The 24,236-nt window shown below is 41.3% G+C and overlaps 1 protein-coding gene across 5 annotated transcripts in view; it reads left to right on the forward strand.

Moving 5' to 3' along the window:
- CERS5 (ceramide synthase 5) overlaps positions 1 to 23,261 on the forward strand; it is a 35,003-nt gene extending 11,742 nt beyond the window's left edge. The window contains exons 2-11 of one of the 5 annotated variants that reach the window (XM_060306150.1): positions 12,383 to 12,488; positions 13,100 to 13,230; positions 13,860 to 13,917; positions 15,796 to 15,846; positions 16,537 to 16,629; positions 18,269 to 18,397; positions 18,499 to 18,605; positions 19,411 to 19,567; positions 20,642 to 20,750; positions 22,320 to 22,456. In XM_060306150.1, the coding sequence (XP_060162133.1) occupies positions 12,383 to 12,488; positions 13,100 to 13,230; positions 13,860 to 13,917; positions 15,796 to 15,846; positions 16,537 to 16,629; positions 18,269 to 18,397; positions 18,499 to 18,605; positions 19,411 to 19,567; positions 20,642 to 20,750; positions 22,320 to 22,327 (949 nt within the window). In that variant the 3' untranslated portion in view covers positions 22,328 to 22,456. Of the gene's footprint in view, positions 1 to 12,382; positions 12,489 to 13,099; positions 13,235 to 13,859; positions 13,918 to 15,795; positions 15,847 to 16,536; positions 16,630 to 18,268; positions 18,398 to 18,498; positions 18,606 to 19,410; positions 19,568 to 20,641; positions 20,751 to 22,319 lie in introns of all 5 variants that reach the window. The other 4 variants (XM_030835096.3, XM_060306151.2, XM_060306152.2 and 1 more) reach the window with 4 other exon arrangements.
- The last annotated feature ends 975 nt before the right edge of the window (positions 23,262 to 24,236 follow it).

Genomic DNA, 24,236 nt, shown 5'->3' on the forward strand with positions numbered 1-24,236 from the left:
CCCAACTTAAGCTTCCCCCTCTCCGTGTCCTCAAGTCCATTCCCTATGTCCATGTCTTTATTCCTGTCCTGCCCATAGGTTCATCAGAACCATTATTATTATTATTATTTTACATTCCATATATATGTGTTAGCATACGGTATTTGTTTTTCTCTTTCTGACTTACTTCATTCTGTATGACAGACTCTAGGTCCATCCACCTCACTACAAATAACTCAGTTTCGTCTCTTTTTATGGCTGAGTAATATTCCATTGTATATATATGCCCCATCTTCTTTGTCCATTCATCTGTTGATGGACACTTAGGTTACTTCCAGGTCCTGGCTATTGTAAATAGTGCTGCAGTGAACATTGTGGTACATGACTCTTTTTGAATTATGGTTTTCTCAGGGTGTATGACCCATTGCTGGGTCATATGGTAGTTCTACTTTTAGTAGTTTAAGGAACCTCCACACTGTTCTCCATAGTGGCCCCATAGTGGCTATATCAATTTACATTCCCACCAACAGTGCAAGAGGGTTAACCTTTTCTCCGCACCCTCTCCAGCACTTATTGTTTGTAGACTTTTTTTTTTTTTGCGGTACGCGGGCCTCTCACTGCCGTGGCCTTTCCTGTTGCAGAGCACAGGCTCCGGACGCGCAGGCCTAGCGGCCATGGCTCACGGGCCTAGCCACTCCGCAGCATGTGGGATCCTCCCGGACTGGGGCACGAACCCGTGTCCCCTGCATCGGCAGGCGGACTCCCAACCACCGCGCCACCAGGGAAGCCCTGTTTGTAGATTTTTTGATGATGGCCATTCTGACTGGTGTGAGGTGATACCTCACTGTAGTTCTTTTTTTTTTTTTTTGCGGTACGCGGGCCTCTCACTTTTGTGGCCTCCCGTTGCAGAGCACAGGCTCTGGACGTGCAGGCTCAGCGGCTATGGCTCACGGGCCCAGCCGCTCCGCGGCATGTGGGATCTTCCCGGACCAGGGCACAAACCCGTGTCCCCTGAATCGGCAAGCGGACTCTCAACCACTGCGCCACCAGGGAAAACCCCCTCACTGTAGTTTTGATTTGCATTTCTCTAATGATTAGTGATGTTGAGCATCTTTTCATGTGTTTGTTGCCAATCTGTATATCTTCTTTGGAGAAATGTCTATTTAGGTCTTCTGTCCATTTTTGGATTGGGTTGTTTGTTCTTTAGAGAAATATCTGTTTAGGTCTTCTGCCCATTTTTGGATTGGGTTGTTTGTTTTTTTGATATTGAGCTGCATGAGCTGCTTGTATATTTTGGAAATTAATCCTTTGTCAGTTGCTTCATTTGCAAATATTTTCTCCCATCCTGAGGGTTGTCTTTTCGTCTTTTTTATGTTTTCTTTGCTGTGCAAAAGCTTTTAAGTTTCATTAGGTCCCATTTGTTTATTTTTGTTTTTATTTCCATTTCTCTAGGAGGTGGGTCAAAAAGGATCTTGCTGTGATTTATGTCATAGAGTGTTCTGCCTATGTTTTCCTCTAAGAGTTTGATAGTATCTGACCTTACATTTAGGTCATTAATCCATTTTGAGTTTATTTTTGTATGTGGTGTTAGGGAGTGTTCTAATTTCATTCTTTTACATGTAGCTGTCTAGTTTTCCCAGACCACTTATTGAAGAGGCTGGCTTTTCTCCGTTATATTCTCTTGCCTCCTTTATCAAAGATAAGGTGACCATATGTGCATGGGTTCATCTCTGGGCTTTCTATCCTGTTCAATTGATTCATATTTCTGTTTTTGTGCCAGTACCATACTGTCTTGATTACTGTAGCTTTGTAGTGTAGTCTGAAGTCAGGGAGCCTGATTCCTCCAGCTTTGTTTTCCTTTCTCAATATTGCTTTGGCTATTCAGGGTCTTTTGTGTTTCCATACAAATTGTGAGTTTTTTTGTTCTAGTTCTGTGAAAAATGCCATTGGTATTTTGATAGGGATTGCACTGAATCTGTAGATTGCTTTGGGTAGCATAGGCATTTTCACAATGTTGATTCTTCCAATCCAAGAACATGGTATATCTCTCCACCTGTTTGTATCATCTTTAATTTCTTTCATCAGTGTCTTATAGTTTTCTGCATATGGGTCTTTTGTCTCCTAGGTAGGTTTATTCTCTGTATTTTATTCTTTTTGTCGCAGTGGTAAATGGGAGTGTTTCTTTAATTTGTCTTTCAGATTTTTCATCATTAGTGTATAGGAATGCCAGAGATTTCTGTGCATTAATTTTATATCCTGCTACTCTACCAAATTCATTGATTAGCTCTAGTAGTTTTCTGGTAGCATCTTTAGGATTCTCTATGTATAGTATCATGTCATCTGCAAACAGTGACAGTTTTACTTCTTTTCCAATTTGGATTCCTTTTATTTCCTTTTCTTCTCTGATTGCTGTGGCTAAAACTTCCAAAACTATGTTGAATAAAAGTGGTGAGAGTGGGCAACCTTGTCTTGTTCCTGATCTTAGAGGAAATGGTTTCAGTTTTTCACCATTGAGAACAGTGTTGGCTGTGGGTTTGTCAATATATGGCCTTTATTATGTTGAGGTAGTTTCCCTCTATGCCCACTTTCTGGAGAGTTTTTATCATAAGTGGGTGTTGAATTTTGTCAGAAGCTTTTTCTGCGTCTATTGAGATGATCATATGGTTTTTATCCTTCAGTTTGTTAATGTGGTGTATCACATTGATTGATTTGCATATATTGAAGAATCCTTGGCATTCCTGGGATAAAGCCCACTTGGTCATGGTGTATGATCCTTTTAATGTGTGTTGGATTCTGTTTGCTAGTATTTTGTTGAGGATTTTTGCATCTATGTTCATCAGTGATACTGGCCTGTAGTAGTTTTCTTTTTTTGTGACATCTTTGTCTGGTTTTGGTGTCAGGGTGATGGTGGCCTCATAGAATGAGTTAGGGAGCATTCCTCCCTCTGCTCTATTTTGGAAGAGTTTGAGAAGGATAGGTGTTAGCTCTTCTCTAAATGTTTGATAGAATTTACCTGTGAATCCATCTGGTCCTGGGCTTTCACTTGTTGGAAGATTTTTAATCACAGTCTCAATTTCAGTGCTTGTGATTGGTCTGTTTATATTTTCTATTTCTTCCTGGTTCAGTCTTGGAAGGCTGTGCTTTTCTAAGAATTTGTCCATTTCTTCCAGGTTGTCCATTTTATTGGCATATAGTTGCTTGTAGTAATCTCTCCTGATCCTTTGTATTTCTGCACTGTCAGTTGTTACTTCTTTTTCATTTCTAATTCTGTTGATTCGAGTGTTCTCCCTTTTTTACTTGATGAGTCTGGCTAATGGTTTATCAATTTTGTTTATCTTCTCAAAGAACCAGCTTTTAGTTTTACTGATCTTTGCTATTGTTTCCTTCATTTCTTTTTCATTTATTTCTGATCTGATCTTTATGATTTCTTTCCTTCTGTTTACTTTGTGTTTTTTAGTTCTTCTTTCTCTAATTGATTTAGGTGTGAGGTTAGGTTGTTTATTTGAGGTTTTTCTTGTTTCTTGAGGTAGGATTGTATTGCTATAAACTTACCTCTTAGATATGCTTTTGCTGCATCCCATAGGTTTTGGATCGTTGTGCTTTCATTGTCATTTGTGTCTCGGTATTTTTAGATTTCCTCTTTGATTTCTTCAGTGATCTTTTGGTTATTTAGTAGCGTATTGTTTAGCCTCCGTGTGTTTGTATTTTTTACAGTTTTTTTCCTGTAATTGTTATATAGTCTCATAGCACTGTGGTCGGAAAAGATACTTGATACGATTTCAATTTTCTTGACTTTACCAAGGCTTGATTTGTGACCCAGGGTATGGTCTATCCTGGACAATGTTCCATCAGCACTTGAGAAGAAAGTGTATTCTGTTGTTTTTGGATGGAATGTCCTATAAATATCAATTAAGTCCATCTTATTTAATGTGTCATTTAAAGCTTGTGTTTCCTTATTTATTTTCATTTTGGATGATCTGTCCATTGGTGAAAGTGGGGTGTTAAAGTCCCCTACTATGGTGTGTTACTGTTGATTTCCCCTTTTATGGCTGTTTGCATTTGCCTTATGCATTGAGGTGCTCCTAGGTTGGGTGCATAAATATTTACAATTGTTATATCTTCTTCTTGGATTGATCCCTTGATCATTATGTAGTGTCCTTCCTTGTCTCTTACAACATTCTTTATTTTAAAGTCTATTTTGTGTGATATGAGAATTGCTACTCCAGCTTTCTTTTGATTTCCATTTGCATGGAATATCTTTTTCCATCCCCTCACTTTCTGTCTGTATGTGTCCCTAGGTCTGAAGTGGTTCTCTTGTAGACACCATATATATGGGTCTTGTTTTTGTATCCATTCAGTCAGTCTGTGTCTTGGTTGGAGCATTTAATCCATTTACATTTAAGGTAATTATTGATATGTATGTTCCTATTACATTTTCTTAATTGTTTTGGGTTTGTTTTTGTAGGTCTTTTCCTCCTCTTGTGTTTCCTGCCTAGAGAAGTTTCTTTAGCATTTGCTGTAAAGCTGGTTTGGTGGTGCTGAATTCTCTTAACTTTTGCTTATCTGTAAAGGTTTAAATTTCTCCATCGAATCTGAATGAGATCCTTGCTGGGTAGAGTAATCCTGGTTGTAGGTTTTTCCCTTTCATCACTTTAAATATGTCCTGCCACTCCCTTCTGGCTTGCAGAGTTTCTGCTGAAAGATCAGCTGTTAACCTTATGGGGATTCCCTTGTATGTTATTTGTTGCTTTTCCCTTGCTGCTTTTAATATTTTTTCTTTGTATTTAATTTTTGATAGTTTGATTAGTATGTTTCTCTGCATGTTTCTCTTTGGATTTAACCTGTATGGTATTCTCTGTGCTTCCTGGACTTGGTTGACTATTTCCTTTCCATGTTAGGGAAGCTTTCGACTATAATCTCTTAAAATATTTTCTCCGATCCTTTCTTTTTCTCTTCTTCTTCTGGGATCCCTATAATTCGAATGTTGTTGTGCGTAATGTTGTCCCAGAGGTCTCTGAGACCGTCCTCAATTCTTTTTATTCTTTTTTCTTTATTCTGCTCCCTGGCAGTTATTTCCACCATTTTATCTTCCAGCTCACTTATCCATTCTTCTGCCTCAGTTTTTCGGTTATTGATTCCTTCTAGAGTATTTTTAATTTCATTTATTGTGTTGTTCACCATTGTTTGTTAGCTCTTTAATTCTTCTAGATCCTTGTTGAATGTTTCTTATATTTTCTCCATTCTGTTTCCAAGATTTTGGATCATCTTTACTATCATTACTCTGAATTCTTTTTCAGGTAGGTTGCCCATTTCATCTTCATTTATTTGGTCTTGTAGGTTTTTACCTCGCTCCTTCGTCTGTAACATTTTTTTTGTCGTTTTTTTTTTTGATGGTGGTGCTGTATTCCTGTCTTACTGGTTGTTTGGCCTGAGACGTCCAGTACTGGAATTTGTAGGCAGTTGGATAGAGATGGGTCTTGGTGCTGAGTTGAGGACCTCTGGGAGGCCTCACTCCAACTGATATTCCCTGGGGTCTGAGGTTCTCTGTTAGTCCAGCGGTTTGGAAGAAAGAAAAAAAGGAGCAGCACAATATGAAAGAGAAAAAACAAAATAGAATTAGAAATATAAAAATTATATTAGGAAAAATAAAACTATAATTGAAACAACTGCAACAAGGTAAAATAAAACCACAACAGAAAAAAGAAAAAAAAAAGGGTGGGGGGGGGACAAGCCAAAAGGAGAGAACAATAACAAAGTATAAAGAATAAAATAAAATTAGAAAAATAAAAGATTTATTAGGAAAAATAAAAATATGAAAGAATCGACAGCAGTGAATCAACGATGTAAAACAGAACCCCAATCTAAAAGAGGAAAAAAGAAAAGAAAAAAAAAGCCTTGGCCATGGGGGCGGAGTTTAGGCTGGGGTGGCACTTAGGCAGGGACGGTGTTTATGGTGGGGCGGGGCTTAGGCGGGTGGGGGGTGATGTTTGAGCATGGGGTGGGGCCTAGGTGGGTGATGTTTAAGCATGGGGCGTGGCCTCTGCTTAGGACCTGTGGGGAAGAGGAGAGGCAGCATGTCCAAAGTAGGGCCTCAGGAGTGAGAAGTTCCGTAGTTTGGAGGTAGGGCGCTGAGTGAGGGTGTGTGGGTGGGGTTTAGGCCCAGCTCGTTGGAGGAGGTCTCCAAGTGTAGAGTCGAGGCCCTGGGTGGGGGTGTAGCGGCGGGGCTTGGGCTCTGCACTGCAGGAGGGAGGCTCCGAGGGCAGAGGATTAGGCCCAGGAGCCCAACAGGCTTCCTGGTGCCTAAGTGGACAGGGTGAGCAATGGCTCCGTTCCTTCGTGCCCCTCCCCCACCGTCTCCCCCAGGGTCTCCCCCATCGCTGCTGGACCCCTAACCGTGGGTGGGTCCCGCTGGGTGTAGGAACTCCTCTCCTCCCCCAGCCACCCCTTGGGGTGCTGGTGCTGGAGGTCTGGACTTTACTTTTGCTCTCCCTTCCCTCCCTCTCACTCCCTCAGGACCCGCTGGGCTGGAGGGAGCCTAGGTGGGCAGAGGATCAGGCCTGGGATCTCAGGAGGTGGGCAGGGGAAACCTAGCCACATTCCCTTTTGATCCTCTGCCCTCCCAATGGTCCCCCAATTTCCCCGTTTTCCCCTCCCCCAGCCACCCTTCAGGGGCACCGGTCCCGTCCGGCCTCCACTTCTCCTCCCCCTTCACTCCCCCCACACACTACCGGGTCACTGGGGGTTCCTCCCGTCCCTTTAGGTGTCTGTGGTCCCCCTCTGGTGCCTGGTAGGTGCCCTAGTTGTGAGGAGACGGAATTCCGCATCCTCCTGGTTTGCCATCTTGACTCCGCCCCCGAGTGTCCTTTTTACTTTCTCCTTCTCTTTCAACTCTTAGAAGTTACTTACATTTTTTGTTTGTTTGTTTGCGGTACTCGGGCTTCTCACTGTTGTGGCCACTCCCGTTGCGGAGGACGCGCAGGCTCACTGGCCATGGCTCACGGGCCCAGCCGCTCCGCGGCATGTGGGATCTTCCCAGACCGGGGCACGAACCCGTGTCCCCTGCATCGGCAGGCGGACTCTCAACCACTGCGCCACCAGGGAAACCCACTTACATTTTTTAATGTGATTGGTTTATTAAGAATTAAGTTGTAGGGAATTCCCTGGCAGTCCAGTGGTTACGACTCTGCGCTTTCAGTGCCGAGGGATCGGATTCAGTCCCTGGTTGGGGAGCTAAGATCCTGCAAGCCGAGTGGCGTGGCCAAAAAAAAAAATTCAATTGTAAAGGGAATGGACTTTCTGAATGTTTTCTATGGGATTCTGCATTTGCTTCTAAATATCTCAGCTATCTTCTCTCCATGTTTGTGTGTGTGTGTGTGTGTGTGTGTGTGTGTGTGTGTGTGTGTGTGTCTGTCTCTCTATGTGGAGGATGGTGGAGGGAGTATTCAGGTTCAAAATATTTAGTTACTCAATACTCTTCACCTAATGATATACCATCTTCATCAGTCTGGATAAGACCTTTCTCTTTTTATTGTATTTTCCCCTTCTTCATCTTGTTTTCTATTTCAGTTTCTTTGATGCTTATTTTTCTTTTTTATATATCAATTTTGACATTTTATGTTTTTCCAGAAATTGATCTAAGCCAGTGCTTCCCAACCCAATCATGTTGCTGCACACATAGAAAATAATATGTGCATGCACAGTGGGGTATATGAGGCCAAAGGCTACAGACAAGGGTGTCTGGCTACCACCCACCCCATGGACCACCCTGAGAGCTAAGAGCAGTATCTCAACATAAGTATAATCCATCTGTGTTACTTTCCATGACACACTAGTTGAGAAGCTCGGTCTAGACTTTTGAATATATTTGTGTATAGTTCACATCCGTCAATGATGTCACAGTGGGTCACAAAGATAGAATTGTTGATATAGCTCTTGTCTCTGGTATGAAAAAGCAAAGCAGTGAGTAATTTCATCTTAATTAACCCAGGCTTAGGTCAGCTGCTGCCATGTATCTGGAGGACAGGAAAGGGGCAGAATGAAATGGTCTCTCTAGAGTAGGACAGATACAGTACAATCAGGTTGGGTCACTAGACTTACGTTCCTGGAGTGGCAAGTGGAAAGGAGTAGTTTGCCATTATAGACCACTAGGTGCCTACTTATTCAGATATGCAGGCAAAGGGTAGTCTGGTCTTACAAATTATTTTAAAACTTGGGTAACATTGATACTGGAGAGGACAGAAAATCACAAGATAAGTTTGACGATGTCGTCCAGCACAGCAGTTTTCAAACTATGATGTCAGGAATTTTTACACTATTAAAAGTTATCGAGGACCCCAGAGAGTTTTTGCTTATATGGATAATATCTACCAATATGTACTGTTTTCAAAATTAACATAGAAAAATTTTTAAATTGTGTTTATTAATTCACTTATAAATAACAATACATTGATTGTATTGGTAATATAACTAACGTTTTATGAAAAATTACTTTTCCAAAACAAAAAAAAATGTGAGGATAGCATTATTTTACATTTTTGTGAGCCTTTTTAATATCTGGTAGCTGTAGTCTCATATCAGTTCTGCATTCGATCTGTTGCTATATGTCATGTAAGCTGTGGAAAATTCCACTGTACACTCATGAGAGAATGAGAGAGAAAAGAATTATTATGAAACTATAGAATTATGAGAATAATTTTGACCTTGCAGAGCTCCTGAAAAGGGTCTCAGAGGTCTCCAGGCATGCTTTGAGGAGAGCTGATTTAACAGAAAGGATGAATGCTAATGCTAGGCTCTTTGGAGTTTGGCCAACCTATTTTATAAGTTATACTAAATGTCAGGTGAATGATGTAGAATGAACATATGACTAGGTGTGAACTTTCTCAAAGTTCTGATTTGAATTTTTTTTTTTTTGGTTGTGCCGCATGGCATGTGGGATCTTAGTTCCCCAACCAGGGTTCCAACCTGCGCCCCCTGCAGTGGAAGCATGGAGTCTTAACCACTGGGCTGCCAGGGAAGTCCCCTGATATGAATTTTTTTTATCACAGAAAAAATTCTTTAGACTTCCCTGGTGGTCAAGTGGGTAGGAATCTGCACTCCCAATGCAGGGGGCCTGGGTTCGATCCCGGTCAGTGAACTAGATCCCACAGGCATGCGGCAACTACGAGTTCGCATGCCGCAACTAAGAAGCCCGTGTGCTGCAACTAAACATGCCACAATGAAGATCCTTCGTGCTGCAGCTAAGACCTGGTGCAGCCAAATAAATAAATACTTTAAAAAAATTCTTTTCCAATCGTAAGTCCTTATATTTGGTTTTTTTTTTTTTTTTTGCGGTACGCGGGCCTCTCACTGTTGTGGCCTCTCCCGTTGCGGAGCCGCGCAGGCTCAGCAGGCATGGCTCACGGGCCCAGCCGCTCCACGGCGTGTGGGATCTTCCCGGACCGGGGCACGAACCCGTGTCCCCTGCATCGGCAGGTGGACTCTCAACCACTGCGCCACCAGGGAAGCCCCTTATATTTGGTTTTGTGCTTCATGCTATAGCACAAAATCAGTGCCCAATAAATATTTGTCAAATAAACAAATTTTCTTAGAGTCTTACAGCTGTCACTGACTTGATGCCAATAGCTTTATGTCTTTCATTGAACTCTGAACTAATGAGGGCAGGATGTGAACTTATGACAACTCTAGGATATTAAGTCTGCTTCAAGGTCTAGATAATAAAGCAATCTTGGCTTCACCCAAGTGATCAGGGTACAACCCCATCCCTGTTGTGTGAAAGAGGGTTTCTTGCTCTTCTCACTTTGCTGGAGGTACCGTCAGGGAGTACCCACACTGAACTATCTGTTCCTAGTGAAAATAATAATAGCTGCCTTTTAATGCATGTTTACAAAGTGTCAGGTACTGGGTTAGGCATGCATTATGTTATCTCATCTTTAAAATAAACCTGTGAAGCAGATACTATTATCCTCATTCTGTAGGTGAGTAGCTTTCACAAAGTCTCTTAGCTGGTAAAATCTGTCTAACCCCAGGGCCTTTAATCACCTGACTGCATTGAGGAAGAGGCCTGAATCAGGGAGTAAGAGTAGGAATTGGAAAGGCAGTTTTTTGTTCTTGGATCTACCTCTTCATTCAATTAATGTAGGTGGGAGGAGACAGGGAGAGAGGATTCAGTGCTTTTATCTCTGATACAGGCACCAACTCAACAGCAAAGAATGGCTACCTTTTTTTTTTCTTTTTTTTCTGGCCGTGCTACAGCACGGCATGTGGGATTGTAGTTCCCGGACCAGGGGTCGAACCTGCGCCCGCTGCAGTGGAAGCGCGGAGTCCTAACCACTGGACTACGAGGGAAGTCCCAAGAATGGCTGCCTTAATTACTGTTCTGGATGGTGATCAATGCTGCGTCCAAACTGAGCTCCAACAGAACAAGGGTGGAATTCACTAGACCTGTTCCTTGTCAATTGCTGAGCAACTACTGAGTACAGAACCTTGATAAATACAAAAACAGTATTCTCTGTGTTCACAAGGAGTTTAAACATGAATGGGGCTTTAAAATATTTGTACGCAGAATTATATACCAGGAAGTATAAATTAAAGTATCTGTTAGCACTGGCATTTGAATAAAACTTTTATACCACCGGTGCAAAAGAGAGAAAAGAATGGGTCGCGGATGTGGCTTACTTTATCTGAATCAATGTTTCCCCATGGCTCAGGAACTTTGGTGATAAAGGTAAAAGAAGTTTTCATAGAGGAAGACAATAAACAAAGTTTCTTGTTTTCAGTCCCTCCCTTAGAGATAAATTCTGGATTTGAATGCAGATCAAGAAAATAGGTCAAGAGCATTCCATCTTACACCTCCCCGTTATAATTTCATCAAGAGACTCCCTAAGATGCTAAGAGAGCTAGAACTGGTTTTGACTTATTCTGAAAGTGACTACATAAAGCTTTTCCTAGAGCTGAGGCTCATAAAAATCTATGGTTGTGTAGAACAGAGAGATCTTTCTTGCAGAGCCAAGGAATAATTCCTCAATTTTCAAAGATGTAAAAGTTATAAGTTAGTTATAATCAATGATATCACTATGGAATCTTAGAAAGAGAAAAAAATCTTTTATTTTTAAAATTTATTTATTTAATTTATTATTTTTTTTGGCTGCGTTGGGTCTTCGTTGCTGCGTGCGGGCTTTCTCTAGTTGTGGCGAGCGAGGACTATTCTTTATTGCGGTGTGCAGGCTTCTCATTGTGGTGGCTTCTCTTGTTGCGGAGCATGGGCTCTAGGCGCGTGGGCTTCAGTAGTTGTGGTGCATGGGCTCAGTAGTTGTGGCTCATGGGCTTTAGAGCTCAGGCTCAGTAGTTGCGGCGCATGGGCTTAGTTGCTCCGCAGCATGTGGGATCTCCCCAGACCAGGGATCGAACCCGTGTCCCCTGCGTTGGCAGGCGGATTCTTAACCACTGCAGCGCCAGGGAAGCCCAAGAAAAAAAATCTTATACATCATCTCATATAACCCCTTCTTTTAGATGACAAAACCAAAACCCAAGAATTAAGTGACTTGACCAAGTTTCTGTGACTTATTAGTGGTAGATCTGGGACTAGAATTGAGTACTAATAGGTAATTTCCTTCTTACCACTCTTCGTAGTTTCCCAGTTTTCTTTCTTCAGAGCTTCTGAAAGTTCAAAGTATTTCCGTATAGTCTTTTGATTAGGCAGGAAGGTGACCATGACCCAGGATATTTGTGTTTAGGAAGAGCTCAGTCTCAGTTCTACCTTTCCCTCCAATTAAGATCTTCTTGATCATCTGATATAAGGAAAATTACCATTTATTAAGCACTTTCCTTGTGTCACGGTCTTCATATATGTAATATCATTGTACCTGCAAGATTCATGTAAAGTAGACCCGCTTCTAACATTTTAATGGGAGTATGAATCCCCTGGGAATCTTGTTAGTGCAGATTCTGATTCTGCTGGTCTGAGATGGGGTTCAAGATTCTGTATTTCTAAAAAACTTCTAGGAAAAACCAGTAATGCTGTTTATCTGTTGGCCTTATGTTGAGTAGCAAGAATCTTAATCTTATAGATGAAAAAACTGAGCTTTAGCAAGATTAAATAAATTGCCCAAGTTCATACAGGCAGTAAATGGTAGACTAGTGATTTGATCTAGGTCTCTCTGACTCTAAAGCTCAAGATGTGATAAGGGAAGCCAGGGAAAAATGGAAAGAGAGCTTATGTTCCAATATTTCTTAAACAGGTCACTTCTCAAGTGAGTCAATGGCAGAATCCAGGACTAAATCAAAAAGTCCTGGCTCCGAGCCAAGTGTTTCCCCTTTTTCCTCTTATCAGTCCCCTAATCAGGATCTTTGCTTCATGCTTAGCAAACCATTTTTAGAATTGGCTTTTGGGTTTTCTCCATTACAGGTTTATTGCCAAACCCTGTGCACTCCATGTTGGCATCCAGGACAGTGGTCCTTATCAGGCCCAACCTAATGCCATCCTTGAAAAGGTGTTCATATCTGTTACCAAGGTAAGTGGGCAAAGAAACAGAGGAAGATTCGTGTGGGGGTTTATCCCATAGGGCAGGGGAGGATAAAAGAGCAAGTATTTCCAAGGGTAGGGATAGGATGGGATGATCTTTCACATTTGGGAAGTCCATAGAGCTATTAGGAAAACTTTATCCACTCAGGGAAATACCTTTGGGCCAGGATCCCTTAAATAAGTCAAGTTTACATACATTTGAGTTTTAGGCCTAGTAGTCACCACCACCCCTCCTTCTCCCCCAGACACACATCATATTTTGATTTTGTTTTTCCCTGCTCCAGCTCTTGTCATTACCTAGTTGCATAATCAAATGGAAATGGTACTGATAGCCTTTGCGGTTGGGTTTTAATATCTCTTTTTACTTAGCTTGGGCTGGAGAGAGAAGACCAAACAAGGATGTGTATAGATGAATGGTAAAGGTCCTTGATGTGTAAAATAGTACTTCATACTAAAACTGACTTTGGGGATGAAACCTGGAAAGAAAAACATTACTTAAGTCACTATAGTTATTGCCGCTTTGCCACTCAACTAGTCAAAGGGATTTAATGAGAGGTTTGAAGAAAAAGGGATGTTCTGACTCTGGTCATACATCTGCAGTATCCTGATGAAAAAAGGCTGGAGGGCCTGTCAAAGCAACTGGACTGGGATGTCCGAAAAATCCAATGCTGGTTTCGCCATCGGAGGAATCAGGACAAGCCCCCAACGCTCACTAAATTCTGTGAAAGCATGTAGGTGTGCAGAAGGAGGTGGGGAGTGAGGAGAAGGGTGGAGTATGACTGGACTAAGGTTTTCTTTTTGGAAATCACTTCTCTTGTTAGGATAACAGTCAATAGATGTGGAGGGCTAACTCTATTATATATAGGCTGGGAAGAAGAGAACTGGAAGCCTGATCACCCTTAGTTTCTTGGACATGCTTGCCCCTAAGCTAAATGTAGTTCCATTTTGTTCCCCTTTCCCAAATAAATTGGGAATGAATTCCTATACTGGCACTTACATAGGTAGATATGCATACCTACTATAATCCATTTCACTGGATTTTTGCTGATTATCCTCTGGACACCGAGTGCTGTATTTCTCATTATCATGCAAAAAAAAATAATAGGCACTATCATCAGGGAGTCTAATATGGAAGAAAAGTTTACTAAAGACAGTATACACTTGTGGAAATCTATTTTAAACAGAGGCTGGAAGATTTTTATCTCTTTGGTTTTTTCGGTAACAATATTTGTCCCTATTATGGGAACTTAATTTCTTACCAGTAACTGTCTTATCCCCAAATCTGCTCTCTTGACTTCTTTACTTCACAGACTTTCTTTTGAGTAAATATTTATCTAACTTCTACTTCTTGCCCATCCAGGTGGAGATTCACTTTTTATTTATGTATATTCTGCTATGGAGTTAGATTTCTCTGGTCGGTGAGTCTGAACTTTCTCTGGTTCTCTGTTGGGTTCTAATCATACCTACATTCCTGGAGATAAGAGTTAAATACCTTTAGATTTTGTCCCTTACTCCCTTTTCTTCTTTTCTTGTGATTTTTTTTTTTTCTTGTGATAAGCTAAATAGATTGTCTTCTGTCTGGGGCCTGACATCAGTAACCTCATGACTCTACTGTTTCTCCCATAAATAATGCTAATAATAAAAAAATTAAATCAGCATAGTACGTGATGGTTTACAAAAGCACTTGACAAAAGTCCTGTTCTTTCAAGGAGGAGACATTACAGAAATCAAGTCAGTAACTCATTATAGTGGGTAAAACAGGTATTATTCCTGCTTTTCAGCTAATTGTCAGAGTCAAAGAAGAATTTCAGGCTTTTTGATTCATGAGTCCGTTTTTTTTTTCACTGTACCACACTATTTTCCTCTAAATGCAATAATTGAGGCTTCAAAATACATGAAACATAAAGAGGCAGAAAGAAGGGAAAAGGAAGAGAATAGACAAATATACAGTCATATTTGGAGGTTTTAATACTCTTCATAATTGACTAAATCACTAGACAAAAATCACTGAAGTTGTAGAAGATTTAAACAACACAGTCAATGAATTTGGCCTAATTGACATGTATAGGACACTACACCAACAGCTGAAGAATATGTATTATTTTCAAATGTACATGGAACACCAACTAAGATAACCATATGTTAGGCCATAAAATTAGTCTCAGCAAATTTTAAAATATTGAAATCTTACAAAATATGTTCTCTGACCATATGGAATTAAAATAGAAATCAAATTAATAATAAAAAGATATCTAGAGAAATATTTGGAAGTTAAACAACTCTTCTAAATAACCCGAAGATCAAATAAGAAATCATAGGGAAATTAGCAAATATTTTGAATTGAATGATGCTGAAAATACAACATACCAAAATGTGTGGCATGCAGCTAAAGCATACTTAAGAGGAAATTTATAACTTTAAATGTTTATATTAGAAAAGAAGAAAGCTTTAAAGTCAATGATCTAAGTTTTCACTTTAAGATCCAGAAAAAGAAGAGCAAAGTAAACCCAAAGTAAGTTAAAGGAAAGGAAAAAGCAAAAATCGATGAAATAGGCATTAGACAAATAATGGAGAAAATTAATAAAGCCAAAAGTTGGTTCTTTGAAAGGTTTAATTAAAATTGATAAACCCTTAGAAAAAAATAAGAAAACAAATTATCAGTATCAGGAAGAAAAAGAGGCTATCACGGGGATTTCCCTGTTTGTCCAATGTTAAGACTCCGCCTTCCAATGCAGGGAGTGCAGGTTCGATCCTGGTTGGGGAACTAAGGTCCCACATGCTGTGGGGTGTGGCCAAAACTTAAAAAAAAAAAAAAAAAAAGAAGAAGCTATCACTACATATCCTGTAGACATTGAAAGAATAATAGGACAAGATTGTGAACAATTTAACAGTAATAAGTTCAACAACTTAGATGAAATGGACTTAATTGAAACTCCATTAGAGATTATTACTTTTGACTTGTGAATCTTTGGCATGGAGATCTCGCTCTCAGTTATTAAATGAAATCATTGTCTTCCTGCCTCCCAGTTTCCTATATATTCCAGGTTGTGATGTTTCCAGAAACTATCCTAGAGCTCTCATTGCTCTTACATACCTCAAAGCATGGTTTCTCTCTTTGTAATAACACTTTCTTGTTCTAGAAGAAAAGTCTAGCCATTTAGTTACCCTAAATTCTGTCAAGAGGGATTCCTTTTTCTTTCCCAACTCTTTTGCCCCAAGCATAGAGAGAAAGGGATTATATAGATGAGCCAGGGGAGAATTCTAAGGGCTGACTTAGATTATCTGTTTTCTCTTAGTCGCCTTGGTTCTGGGACACCCGACAATGCTGGCACAGTTACCCTTATCAGGTAGGATCTGAGCCCTTTCAAGACAGGGGTCTTATGTGTGTGTGTAAGATGGGGTTGGGGAGAGTACATTGCCAGTCCTAAGGGAAGATAGCACATTTCCTTGGGATTCTTGAGGGATTGGGGACTGAGTCTCTTTGAGTCATATATTCAGGTATATATTTTTGGGGTCCCCATAAGCAGTGAAATCCAGTGATCTGTTTGTTCCAGGTTCCTATATTCACCCTAATTGGGCTGGAAAGAAAAACAGCTCCCTGGCACTTAATGAGGTGCTTTCTGGTTCATGTGTCCCTTTTGAATCCCTCAAGATTTTCTACTATGGTTCTAGTCCATAGTAGAAAAATGTCAGGGGACTGCTAACAGAGTAGAAGAAAGAAAGGCCTCAGTGTATTTAATCCCCTGAAAAGCACTAATTGCCCAGAATTCTAGACACACTGATTTGGTTGTGCTATAGTATGTGTTAACCTTATCTGATCTCTGAAAGATGAGAGCTGAAGATGTGTATGTGGAAGGGAAGAGGTTTAAGTCTCCGCACCAATCCAAAGTCTGTTAGCTATTGCAGATCTTGGAAGATGATGGAGAGGAAGGTTATTTAATAATTTGGGGTATGGCTCCTCTGAGAGGGAGAAATTTGGGGAGGTGGAATGAATCTTTGACTAGCTGGTATTCTAACTACTACTTTCTCTCTTCCAGCCTCTCACAAATGGGCTTTATTACTATTATATCATGGAATTGGCTTTCTATTGGTCTCTTATGTTTTCTCAGTTTACAGACATTAAAAGAAAGGTAAGGACATTGGCTCCCTCAACTCCCTGACTTATTGCATCCTCCTTTCCAGCAGCTATCATCATTATTGTCATTGTGATAGATTCTCTGCCCTGATTGGGACCACAAAAGAGGGAGAAAGTAGGTTTAATGGGACTTTTAGCTCTTTGTAATGTTCTCAGAAGTGAGACCTGACTAATGATGAAGTATATTTGAGGCATTCAGGGCAGCCCAGGATGAAAACAGTTAACCGTCTAAGAAGCATACCCTTTTCCTCATTTTCTCCAAGGTTCTTACATATACAAAGCTCAGGAAACTTAGTCTGAGCTTAGTTCCTAAGCTCAGAACGTAGGGATAGTAAGGCCTGATCCAGGAAAGGCCTTGATTCCAGAAAAGCTAGATCTGGCTTTTGTTTGGCATTAGGGACCCTTGTTCCCTCTCTGTTCTCCCTTCTTGGTGACCCCACTTACTTAAAGAATGTCAGTTGGAAGGGGTTTAGGATGATTTAGTTTACCCTTTACTTACTGTTTAGGAAACGAAGATTCAGAGAAGTGAGTTGACTTGCCCACAGAGTGGCAAAGTTGGAAATGACTGAAGTTTTTTATAAGCAGACAGAAAGGGCAGAATCTTCACCTTTTATTGGTGTCCACCTGACATAATGCAGTTCCAGCAGCTCTAACCCTAATCTATCACTAACTTGTGGTTATCTTTGGTAAGGAAAATCAGGGTTAGCCTTTGTGGGAATGGATTGAAATTAATCTGGGTTATTAGTTGTTGTGTAACCTAGAAGCTTGATACACAATTCAGATGCCTTTCACCCTCCTATGATTAGTAGACACAGGTCTCCTTACTAAAATTTTATTTTAATACATGACGCATATAAAAAGGTTTGTAATACATATGTTGGTTTTAAAACATTCTAGAACGTGTATTTGTAAACTCATCCCCAACTCAAGAGCTAAAATGTACCATTGTATCTGTCTCTGTGGAGAGCACAGACTTTATATCCTTGCTTCTCTGATGCAGATTTACCTGCCCTCTCCCACCCTCTCTCCCTCACTGGGCTGGGAAGTATTTATTAGATATGTCTGATAACTCAGGTATTTAGAGATTTCTCCAGAGCTAACCTTGGCATTTGAACCCAAGAGGAAGTTTGAGCTTTAAATCTGAAAGCAGGAAGTGCTTGTATTAAGATGGATTGTTTAGCATGTCTCTGAAATGTTTTGGAATAGTTTACCTTTGCCCCCTTCACAAACCTCCCCTTTCTGTTAGGTCCCTTTGGTTGAAATTTCCTTCATCAAAGCAGAAGAGTCTTAGACTTTCAAGGATATCTGAAATGTCTAAGGCTTGTATGCCTGACTACCACCTGGGAAATTATTTCCAAGTGTCAGCTCAGCATCCAAGCTGTACATGTTCTGCAACTACCAAAGAAAATTGTTCTTTTCTGTGTTTTGAGCTATATTAACGTAGATTATGGGTCAGTCATTGACGTAGAGAGTTTTGGGTCAAATGTTAGGCAGCTCCCTGAGGGAGAATTTAAACAAAATGGAACTTCTAAGGGGTGGAATAAGACCTTCTGAGAACAATGCAGGACATTGAGTTGGCCAGCAGCTCTATGGCCTTGCCTTTACCTGCCTGTTTTATTTCCATTCCTTCCTAGGACTTCCTGATCATGTTTGTGCATCACTTGGCCACCATTGGGCTCATTACCTTCTCCTACATCAACAACATGGTTCGAGTGGGAACTCTGGTCATGTGTCTACATGATGCCTCAGACTTCTTGCTGGAGGTAAGACCCCAACCCCCCTTTCCTCACTATTCCTCTTTCTTTACTTTCCCTCCTGAGAACTGGCTTTCTCCCTAGCTCAATTCTTATCTTCCTTTCTCCAGGCAGCCAAGCTGGCCAATTATGCCAAGTATCAGCGTCTCTGTGACACCCTTTTTGTGATCTTCAGTGCTATTTTTGTGGTGACTCGTCTAGGAATCTATCCATTCTGGTAAGTGGTAGGGCTGTGGAGCTATGGTAGATACGTAGCCATAAACTGGTGATACCTTTCACCAGTTGAGGGAACAGACCACCAAGGTTCCCTAACCCTAAATATTGCTCTGCTTCTTCCTTGACCTAACCTGACCCTTTATGGACTCGCAAAGGACCTCATTTCCCTTGCACAATATTTCTAGTGAGGTGTAATCTAGACTGAGAGCATCCAACTCACTTAGCTGTGGCTCGCCTGACTCATCTCTGAGGAGCAGTCTTCATTTTATGCCTAAGTAATTCCTTTGCCTTCTTTTGTACTGATTACAAAATTCTCAGGCTCTTGCTTGTTTTCCTGCTCTATACCCTGTCTCCCACCCTGACCAACACACACATACACCACTCTCACTTCTACACTCACTACTTTATGATACAAAGTCATTGACTCTGTGGGTTGGAGATTCTCCTTAGTCTGAGGGAATCAGCTACCAGCTGTCCTATATGTGCCTGAGGATCTGAGTAATTCCTAGGATTATGATTAAAATTGGTGTCCCAAACTTGTGAAACTCTGTATATTTGAAGTGATTAATAATACGACTTATTCTATCAGTTGCTAAGATTTCTATATCTTTCCTTATCCCTAAAGATAGAAAACTCCATGGGCCCCTTTCTTTATTCTTTTCTCACTGTGGATGAATATCTCTGGAACTTCAACTGATAGAAGGTATGGGGAGAAAACACAAGGTTCTGCTTTCCAGGGAATTCAGCTTCATCCCTATCTGTCTGGCTTTGACTCTGGAATCTGACCATTGGCCTCCCTCTTACAGGATTCTGAACACGACCCTCTTTGAGAGTTGGGAGATGATCGGGCCCTATCCGTCCTGGTGGCTCTTCAATGGCCTTCTCCTGATCCTACAGGTTCTGCATGTCATCTGGTCCTACCTAATTGCACGAATTGCTTTCAAAGCCTTGATCCGAGGAAAGGTGAGGATGAAAGATGGCTTCTTTCTTTGGGGCTGGGTGGGAAAATAGGTATTACCCAGCAAAGAGCCTAGGGCTCCAAAGTTTCCATCTTTTCTTTAAGTATGAGTGTTTAGCCATCTAAGACATGACTTAGATGTCAGAGGAAGGATCTGCCTTCTTCCTGTCCCTTAGGAATGACCATTGTAAAATAATAAACAGGATTAGGTTTGGAGATGACCTCAACCATTTCCTACCCCTTACCTACCTACTTTGCGGATTTCATATTTTTGTTTTTAGCATGGGAACCTTTTTTCAAAGGAAATCATATGCAGAGCTCCAAGATATACACTGTATAAAAGCAGAGATGTTAGATTGCCTAGGAGTAGTTTGGTAAGTCGCAAGCCACCCCAAGATGGCCACACTGTGATGTTCAAGATATGGTTTATGTAAGGGACTAAGTACCGATCTCACCTTACTGTTGTATGAGGCAGGGGTCTTAAGTGAGATAGGTCTTTAGGGTTTCAAATACCCATCTTATGCCAAGAGCCCAAAAGCATAAAGAAAGATCATTCAGTGATAAAACTCATAACTGAATTTTGCAGATTCTGAAGCAGTCAGACTGTGTTAGCCTGTGGGCTGGGGATTCAGCCTTCGGTAATACACAATCCCAAGGGGAGGGGCTCTGGTAGAGGATACACTGACTCTAGGACAAAGGGATGGAATGTTTCCCAGGAATATATGATCCCTTGTGTCGCTATTCTTTTTTTGTTTTGTTTTGTTTTTGTTTTTTTGCGGTACGCGGGCCTCTCACTGTTGTGGCCTCTCCTGTTGCGGAGCACAGGCTCCAGACGCGCAGGCTCAGTGGCCATGGCTCACGGGCCCAGCTGCTCCGCGGCATGTGGGATCTTCCCGGACCAGGGCACGAACCCGTGTCCCCTGCATCGGCAGGCAGACTCTCAACCACTGCGCCACCAGGGAAGCCCTTGTGTCGCTATTCTTTATGGCTGCAATTGGTTTCAGAACTTGCTTAGTGTGCCTGTACATCTTGCTGTAGCTACTGGACATCTCTCTTCTCCCCTGCTCTTTCCTGACCAGGTGACCTATCCAGGAGGGATTAGACCCAGACTCTGTACTCTCCACTCTTTTCTCACCTCCTTCCTTTTTTCTATGCCTGGTGGGAGCTGGACAGTTTCATCTCTTGCATGTAAGTGTATCTGTGCTTCTGGTGTTCAGTGAAGCATGTCTGTCTGAATGTGTTTCTCTTCCTTCCTGCTTTCCATTCTGTTTCCCTGGGTTGTATCAGAGCATGTATCTCTCCTGACTCCAGCCACGGTGCCAGTCGGGTGAATGGTCACATGGGAGGCAGCTACTGACTGAAGAGTAAGGTGGTTGGTATGGGGACTTCAGCGTAGATGGACTTGTAGGGCTGCTGACAGCCTGCTCCTCTGGGCCTCCCCGCATCTGCACTCCTGTGACTAGGGGGTGTGCAGGGCACTGAGGAGAATCAAAGAAGAAAATATTTTCACTTCTTTAAAAAACTCTGCCATTTTATATGGAGCTCAGGTTGGGCCATTGTTGAATGGAGCTCAAGTTGCCAGGTTCTTTTTCCTAAATTGAGGCAAGATTAGAGTCTACTCATTTTTTTTCCCCTTTCTGTTTTTCCTTTCCTTCCCACCCACCCACTGCCCCCCTCCTTTTTGAGCCTCCCTTTCCCTCAAATTTAGACACACTGCCCTCTGGTGGAAATTTCCTAAAGATCAGATAATCAGTTCATCTGGGTTCAGAGGTCGATAGCTATAATAAACCATAGAATCTTAGAGCTAACCAAAGCAATTCCCCCACCCCTTGGCAATAGCAATTGTAGTTTTGTTTCCTTCTCACCCCCTTCTCTTAGTTACTTTAAAAAAACAAAAACAACAAAAAAAACACATTTATTATCCTTCAGTTCGGGAGGGCAAAAGTCTGACATAGGTTTCACTGGGTTTCTCTCCTTTACTTTTATGGTCCACGGTAGAGAATCTGAAATACTGTGCTTGGTATGCAGGATAGTTTAGATTGAAAAACACTGCTCTAATCCAAATCCTTCATTTGAAAATATAGAACAAAAAGCTGAGGTTGAAAGGTAAAGATTCATAGAGAGTAGCATGATTGGGACTGGGATTTTTTACTCGCTGACTGCCAGTCTACTTTTCTTTTCACCATACTGTGTATCTTGGGGTTGCTCAAGAGAAGTAACTATCAACACCCTATGACCCTAGTCATAGGGTGTCAATAGTTGAGCCCAGGAAGAGCCCAGTTGTGGATCAGCTTTGGGGATAAAGCAAAACTCTGGATAACCAAAACTGCAGTGGCCACACCACCAGAAGATAGAAGCAATGATGATAGCCATATGTATTGTTTGTGTTGGCCTTTTCTTTTCTTGAGGTACAATAGGAGAAAGGGTGTCTGTGGAGTTTCCTTCAAACCTAAACCACAACTGGGTGAATGATTTCAGCTCTTTTAGGCTGTTCCTGAAAGATAAACTCCTCTACCAAGATGGCTACTTATTCCATTCAGAACAGAATTAGAGATGATGAGAGAGAAACCCAGAAAGCAGGCAAAGGATATTCACAACAGTCTCTGTGGTCCAGATAGTATTTTGAGTCAGGTGCCACCAGAAAGTAGGCCAGATTGGGAGCAATGCCCAAACATGGGCTCTGTGGGCTTTGTCTGTCTTATGATTCTAGAAAAGTTCTGTCCTTACCTTTTCTACCTTTGGCCTCATCCCACCCAGGTATCTAAGGATGATCGCAGTGATGTGGAAAGCAGCTCAGAAGAAGAAGATATGACCAGTAGCACAAAAGGCCCCTGTGGCCGCAGCTCCAGCAATGGTGCCGGTCGGGTGAATGGTCACATGGGAGGCAGCTACTGGCTGAAGAGTAAGGTGGTTGGTATGGGGACTTCAGCATAGATGGACTCGTAGGGCTGCTGGCAACCTACTCCTCTGGGCCTCCCCGCATCTGCACTCCTGTGACTAGGGGGTGTGCAGGGCACTGAGGAGAATCAAAGAAGCAAATATTTTCACTTTTTTAAAAAAACTCTGCCATTTTGTATTTAATAGCCTCCAGGTTCTTTCAGTAATGTTATTTGCTCTGTGTGTGCGGGTGCGTGTGTGCATATGTGTGCACATGTGCATATGCATTTGTGCATATGTGTGAGTTTCGTTGCCTAGGTTGGAGCACAAGCCTGGTCCCCTTTGAACCCACCTCAATCCCAGATTTGGCTGCATCTTGAATTATGCTGGCTCCAGAGAGTCCCCTCCCTTGTTGCCCATGGCTCTTGAAGTTCTGGCCATCTGAATGGAGCAGCTAAGTTCACTCCAGGTTTCTGCACTGTTCCTCCTTTGGAGATGGAATATTTCACACGACGTTATATAGAAACAGACAACCATGAATGGATGGCCAGGATTGCTGTGGCCCCTAGCTAGGTCCCCTTCCTGCCACCTGGTAGTGATGGACAGCTGCTGATAGATACCCTGCTCTTTATTCAGTGGTACGCAGGGAGTTGGGGGGTGGGAGGAACAGGTGAGCTGAGGGCTGGAGGACAACAGCCACTGGGTGAGTTGTTAACGGTTTATACTATTGTTTACTCTTCTGTGATTAAAAGTGCTTCAACCCTCATCTGCTGTCTCAACGTCTTTAGTGACTCTGTCCCCAATCCCCTGAACCCATAATCTAATTAAGAACTTTTTCACGTCTGATTCTAGAGGCCATTGGACACCAAGTTTTTCCTTTCTGTGCATGCTGGAAAGAGAGCGCCTGCATTTTAGGGCTTTATATTTTAAGAAAAAATAAACATGTGTAGTGACCATAAGAAAAAATACTGAGCAGTTGAAAGCATGTATATTACTAAAGCAACAAAGGCTGTGGTTGAAGAGCTAAGACACCTTGAGTATTTCCTGTATTTCCCATTTTATTGAATACAGAGACTGTCAGTTAACATCTTAAGATTGCGATAAGTGAGTCTAAGCAGATGTTTTCTCTTTTAGTTCTGTTTTTCTCTTTTAGCCTATGGAGAAAAAGTCTTCCTAATCTAGATTTTTGTCTAGTTGAGGTCAAGGCAAAATTACTAATAGTAGTATTCATCTCTTAAAATAGTTTTCCATTTAGTGAATATTCAGATTACCAAAATATTTCCAGATGCTCTTGTGTACATTAAGACATATGGTGTGCTTCATTGTTAGGGAGATGGATAAAAATTGAAAGAAGTAGGTTATTGTTCTAAGAATCAGATACTCATTTGATGTTCATTGACATCATTGGGATATTGACTCTACTAAACTTACTGAGTGGCTGGATTTTAAAAAGACTTACTATAGGGCATGGAAAAATTAAGTTCTAAAAAGTCTTACATAGTTATTTGGTCAGAGCTAGTCAGGAAGACTAAAAGACTAGGGTCTTACATTTAGTTCCTCAATTTGCCGTATTGTTGAATAAATTAGTAATTATGAAATATGAATGAAAATGCTTTTGAAAGTCAGACAAGGTATGTATATTGCCTTTTGAACAATTGCTTTGTAAATACAATCTGAATTAGTTGGCCCAGTTAATCTGACAAAAGATGCAACCAAGTGGTATAATAATTAAAGTAATAATTGCTAACACATAGCTCTTTATTACATGCCAGGTACTGTATTAAGCACTTTACATAT

The sequence above is a fragment of the Globicephala melas genome, chromosome 10, assembly GCF_963455315.2.
Source record: "Globicephala melas chromosome 10, mGloMel1.2, whole genome shotgun sequence".
Classification (NCBI taxonomy): domain Eukaryota; kingdom Metazoa; phylum Chordata; class Mammalia; order Artiodactyla; family Delphinidae; genus Globicephala; species Globicephala melas.